This window comes from Ctenocephalides felis, unplaced genomic scaffold, assembly GCF_003426905.1.
Source record: "Ctenocephalides felis isolate EL2017-DRISC unplaced genomic scaffold, ASM342690v1 CF-g0.4_SCAFFOLD_01170, whole genome shotgun sequence".
Taxonomy (NCBI): domain Eukaryota; kingdom Metazoa; phylum Arthropoda; class Insecta; order Siphonaptera; family Pulicidae; genus Ctenocephalides; species Ctenocephalides felis.
The window spans coordinates 81,715,597-81,722,058 of NW_020537324.1; the positions used below are offsets into that span (position 1 = coordinate 81,715,597).

Consider the following 6,462-nt stretch of genomic DNA (forward strand, 5'->3'; position numbering starts at 1 on the left):
AAAATTATTTTTTAAAAACGATTAACATTTTTGAAAAAATTTTACTTCGAAAAAATAAGATTTTTGAGAAACTATAAATTGGACCAAAAATTACTTTTTTTTGAAAAAAAAAATTAATTTTTTTTTTGAAAAAAAAAATGTTTTCTTTATTTTGACATATTTTGGAAGATCTAAACTTTTTTTCAAAGCAATCGTACTGCTTTAATTGCATAAAGACGAAATATCAAAGCGCGTAAGCGCCGCGTCGCCGTTAATGCGTAAACATTGGTACGGAACCCATAGGACTGTAAACCAAATTCATTCTTATTGTTAAAATCTCTATAAAATATCTGATAGTTTGATGTGCATAAAACTAATGATCATTTTTGACCACCAAATGGCATTTTTTTTTCTTTTTTCATTAGATCTCCGAAACCGCTAAACCTGCCTTTATGAAAATTTGATCGGTTCTTCACCTTGTCAATACAAGTAAAATGTTTTTTGAATTATTAAAATCGGACGCTCCGTTCTCTTAAAAACTGAGTTACCGTTTTCGGCACTTTTTGCCCCGTATCTTTGGAACGGCTGGACCTGCCTTTGCCAAAAACTAATCAGCACGTCTCCTTATCAATACGAATCGAATGTTTTTTGAATTATTCAAATCGGTTGATCCGTGTTCCCGAAATCGTCGACGAAAATTTGTATCCGCACATACATACACACACGTACATACATACATACACACACACACGCACACACACACACACACCCACACGCATACATCCATTTTTTCTAAGGTATGCCAAAATGTTCAGAAACCTCTGAAACGTAAAGATATATAAAAATTTTCATTCTCGATTTTTTTGCGATTACTATAACTTACCCTACGGGAAGTTAATAATGTCCAAAATAAAAATTTTATGTCGTTTGAAGAAATGTAAAAAAATGTCCTGAATTCACATACTGCTAATTATCAAAACACTAAAATAAATGACGAAAAACTAAATCAATTGAATCTAAACAAAAGCTAAAGGGGCGTCCATTAATCACGTGAGCCAGTTTTTTTAAGGATTTTTGGGCCCCTCCTCCCCCTTGGTGATACGTGGTGATATTCAAAATTACCCCCCTCCCCCACCAAACATCACATGTATTTTTAGTTACGTGAAAAAACATACATTTTTATATCTTTTTTTGAAAATGTTTGTATTTTTTTTAAAAAAATCAGTTAAAAAATAAATACACGTGATATCTTACCATACCCCCCTCGCCCATATGATATTTCGTGATTTTTTGTCAACCCCCCCCCCCTAAAAACCTCACGTGATTAATAGACGCCCCCTAACTGTTTCAATATTATAAGTAAACGGATTTTAAAGTTAGTAACATTCAAAACAGCGGGTATTTTTACCCGCCCCGCGTATGATTTGTTAAATTTATTTTCTTATATAATTCTTACCTCTAAAAAAATCAGTTAAAAAATAAATACACTTGATATCTTACCATACCCCCCTCCCCCATATGATATTTCGTGATTTTTTGTCGACCCCCCCCCCCTAAAAACCTCACGTGATTAATGGACGCCCCCTAACTGTTTCAATATTATAAGTAAACGGATTTTAAAATTAGTAACATTCAAAACAGCGGGTATTTTTACCCGCCCCGCGTATGATTTGTTAAATTTATTTTCTTATATAATTCTTACCTCTAAAAAAATCAGTTAAAAAATAAATACACTTGATATCTTTCCATACACCCCTCCCCCATGTAATATTTCGTGATTTTTTTGTCAACCCCCCCCCCCCTAAAAAACTTACGTGATTAATGGACGCCCCCTAACTGTTTCAATATTATAAATAAACTGATTTTAAAGTTAGTAACATTCAAACCTGCGGGTATTTGTACCCGCGCCGCTTATAATTTGTTAAAAAATTATTTTTTTTATAATTAATTCTTACCTCTGTTGCATATCCCGCAATGTTTCAAATGCTCTCCAGTGTGCAGACGAGTATGCAAAGTCAAGCCTTTAGCATCTACAAGTATTTTATCACAATAATCACATTCGAAAGGACTCAATTTGGTTTTGTTCAACTTAACATTGCTAAAAGTATTATCTAAAACATAACAAAAAACACACCAGTAAATATAAATCAATCACAAATCAATCAATTACCTCACCTTTTCCTCTCCTGGTCCTCTTCGACCTCTTATGGTTCAGAATAATCTCTCCGTCAGAATCATTATCAAAATTATTGTCTCCACCTTCGTAGAAGTTTTCAGTCAGTGGATCGCTCTCGACGATTGTGATCTCGGGTTTGATGGGTAAATGGAAGTCATCACCGTATAGTTCTTGTTTGACAACTGGTGCCAGTTTTATGTTGGGGTGCTTCCGGGTGATGTAGTCTCTCAAGGTTGCATCGCTTCGCTCACATCTTTGTTTGAAGGTGAAAGAACTGTTGAGTTGGGTTATGCATTGGGTGCAGATCTTCGAAGGCATTCCGTCGTTTTCGATGACCTGGGTAAAATAAAAATTTTACTAGTGCCTTAGGGCAAATTGCTGGAACTTCCCGTACCGTAACGAAATGTTCGAGGAATACTGAATGTTTTCAAATAGATTATTATAAATATTGTTACATTGTCCAATATTTATAAGAATTATATAAACTGAATTGCAAAGTTGAAATTGTTTGTTTAAGTTATATTAGAACTATAGTCAGAATTAAAAGTAAAATCTGAATTATTTTCGATATGCAAAAGAAAAAATTCTTTGAAAAAAAAAATACTGAAACAAAATTGTTTTAAAGCAATTATTTTGTTAAAACAAGCAGAAAGTTCTTTGAATCATTTAAATCGGATGCTTAGTTCTCTCAAAAACTGCCATTTTTTGCACATTTAGCTCTGTATCTTCAAAACGGCTGGACCTGCGTTTGCCTAAAACTAAAAAAGCCCAAAGTTTCTACGATATTTCCGAATTTGCCAATTTCGATATCAAACTATATTTTGATAATGAAATGCCTACTCCTGATATGACTTTTTTTTTCAACAGTTACAATTATTTTATTCCTTTTCCATATTTTTTCTAATTTTTATTCCAAAATATTTTAACATTTTCCTACACTAAGTATTTTATCATTACAATTGTTTTCATACTATATTCTTTGCATAAAGGATATTTAAAGGATTTTTATTACCATCAGAAGAATATCAAGATCTACAATCTCATCTTTTAAATAAACGATCTCAATATCATAACATTTTTTCTTCAAGTTATTGCATTTACATAATACTAATGTTAGGATTAATATTGTTTTAGTATTGTATTTAATCTAAGATAATTTGTTAATAAGATAAGATTATTTGTTTTCTGTAATTACTAAATGCAATCCTGTATCCAAAATATAAATATAAATGTATTTGAATCACTAAATTCATAAAATCGATAAAAACTCTTGTTTTAAAATAGTTTCTATTTTAAAAATTTTGTTGAATTTAAAATTTACTGGTTTGTATTGATTTTTACAACATCCATTGCAAATTTATATAAAATTGATGTTTAAAATTATAAATGTATGAATATTAATTTAATAACCAAGGAATCATTGATTATGTTCAGAAATATGTTGAATAAATGAATTAATATAAATCTTAAAATAGTTTTTTGATTAAATCTAGTTTGATTCAAATTCCACTATCTTGTATTCATTTTTGTGCTATTTATTACAAATGTATAAAAAAGATATATGTAAAATTACAAGATTGCTATAATGAGGATTTAAATGTTAAACAAAAAGAACAAATATTGGAAATTTGACAAAAAATATCCAAATCTCCTTTAAAATGGTATTTATACCAAAATTATGTTTATAATTGAACAATATTATAATATATCATCATTTAAAAGTATTTTTTTAATAAAAAAAATTATTAAATCACAGTCTCTGAATTTGTTTCACAGTAAAAAAATTGTTTGAATTGTAAGATTGCTACCAAAAGTATATATTTTAATCACATTTATTAGAAATGCATAAAAAATTTACATCGAAACAAATAAATATGAACATTTTATAATATATGAAACAATGAGTAATCTAATAATTAACAAATAAGTGAATTGAAACTATAATTCTCACTTTTTGGTAAAACTTAGTACAAAACCTCAAATTTTTGACAATAAATATCAAAATCGTCTTCAAAATAGTTTTTAAACAAAAATAAATAACTTAGATACTCTGATAATTAAATAATAATAATATAGAGCACTTTTTAAAAGAGTTTTTTAAAATAAACAACTGAGTTATCAAATCACACCCCTTAAATTTGTTTCATGGTTAAAAAAATTTGTTTGTATTGAAAATTTACACCGAGTATTCATTTTACACATTTAATAAAAATGTAGGAAAAGTTGATACTAAAATTTATGAATATATAGATTTTATAATACATTCATCAAGGAATTACTTCAATAAATGTAAATTTAATACAGAACCTTTATTTTGAATTCATGTGGTAAATATCAAAACTGTCTTCATAATATTGTTTAGATAAACATAAGCTTTGTTACATTGATAATTAATCAATAACTTGATATAGCACTTTTAAAATGTATTTTTAAAAGCAAATAATCATAAATAAAATTATTGAAGCAAACTCCTTACATTAGTTTCTCGATTCGATGCAAAATTAACTATTGTGGTAGATTTTCATAATATTTATTTGAACTGGGTAAAAAATTGCTAGCAAAAGTGATCAATATAAATGTTATCTAATATATTAGCGAAAAAAATTACTTAAAATAAAGAAATATGTAAGTCAATTCAAACCTCAAATTTTTGTTTGACATATGACAATAAATATCAAAATAGTTCTTGAACAAAAATAAATAGTTTAGATACTTTGACAATTAAATAATAATAATATATAGCACTTTTTAAAGGTATTTTTTTAAATAAACTAAGTAGTTAAATCATATCCCTTAAATTTGTTTCACAATTAAAAACTCTGTATTAAAAATTTGCACCCAGTATTCATTTTTATCGCATTCATTAGAAATGTAAAATCAAAGTAATAAATATAAAGCTCTAATAAAAGATTAATTAAAGGAATTACTTTAATAATGAAAAAAATACTTGTTAAATAAAGAAATAAGCCAATTGAGTCTATCATTGTCAATTTTCATAACAGAACCTCAAACTTTTGTTTGACATTTGACAATAAATATCAAAACTGTCTTCAAAACATTGTTTAAACAAAAATAAACAATTTGACTACTCTTGTAACTCAAAAATAATATAATAAGGTACTTTTTAAATGAATTTTTTGAAAAACACATTTCAAAACAAAGAGTTTACATTAGTTTCTCGATTCGATTCAAAATTAACTATTGTGGTTGATTTTTTAAATATTTATTTGAACTGGGTATAAAAATTGCTAGCAAAAATGATAAATATAATATTATTTAATATATTAGCAAAAGAATTACTTAAATTATTAAGGAACTGTTTGTTAAAGAAAGAAATACATTGATTGAATCTATAATTCTCAATTTTCAGATCAGAACCTCAAATTTTTGTTTGACATTTGATAATTAATATCAAAATAGTCTATAAAATAGTTTTTAAACGATAAAACTATGTTTGTAAATATTAAATTAAACTTTTTAAACTCTTCACAATAAAATTATGAAATCACTGTCATTAAATTTGTTTCAGTTTGCTCGAGTATACATTGTATAAAATGTCGAAAATTTTAATACTTATTAATCAAGTAATTACTATAATTAATAAAGAATTATTTTAATAAAAAAGAAAATATATTGTAAATTAAGGAATAATTGAACTGAATCTAGTAATTTCATTTTGTGTATAATTTAGTACAGAACCTCAAATTTTTGTTTGACATTTGCCAATAAATATTCAAATTGTCCTCAAAACATTGTTTAAACAAACCTAAACCATTTAGCTACGTTGATAAATCTAAAATAATACACTTAGCACTTGTTATATGTATTTTTCCTCCAAACAAAATTGTGTTTATACTTTTGCAAACAAACTCAAAAGCAAGCATAATGTTGCAATTTCCTCATATTTACCACCAAATCCAACTACTTTCTCAATATCACCATATTTTCCATATGATTTCGTACCTAAAACTCATTTATTACAAATAATTCAAATCCATCCACAAACCTGTACTTGGGCACAAGCCATCATCATTTCATTAATATTATTTGTGGTTTCAGTCTCTTCATATTCAAACATATTTTTCATATCTCCATCTTCGGATAGACAAGATCTGCACACTTTATCCAAATCGTAATCGATTGATTGATTTTCTTGCATTTTTACCGAAACTTTTCCACTTGATCTTCACATTGAAAACACCGATTGAAAATTGACAAATATTAAAGGAGACTTTGTGTTATTACAAAATGGCCGGAGTTCGGACCTTGCTTGTTGTACAACGAAAACACGCCATAGGATAGAGCAG

General features: G+C 27.4%; 1 protein-coding gene across 1 annotated transcript in view; it reads right to left on the bottom strand.

Moving 5' to 3' along the window:
- LOC113366389 (zinc finger protein 271-like) overlaps positions 1-6,462 on the bottom strand; it is a 29,012-nt gene extending 22,550 nt beyond the window's left edge. The window contains exons 1-3 of the mRNA XM_026607988.1: positions 6,162-6,462; positions 2,155-2,491; positions 1,935-2,090 (exon numbers count right to left, since the gene is read on the bottom strand). Of these exons, the coding sequence (XP_026463773.1) occupies positions 1,935-2,090; positions 2,155-2,491; positions 6,162-6,314 (646 nt within the window). The 5' untranslated portion in view covers positions 6,315-6,462. The remainder of the gene's footprint in view (positions 1-1,934; positions 2,091-2,154; positions 2,492-6,161) is intronic.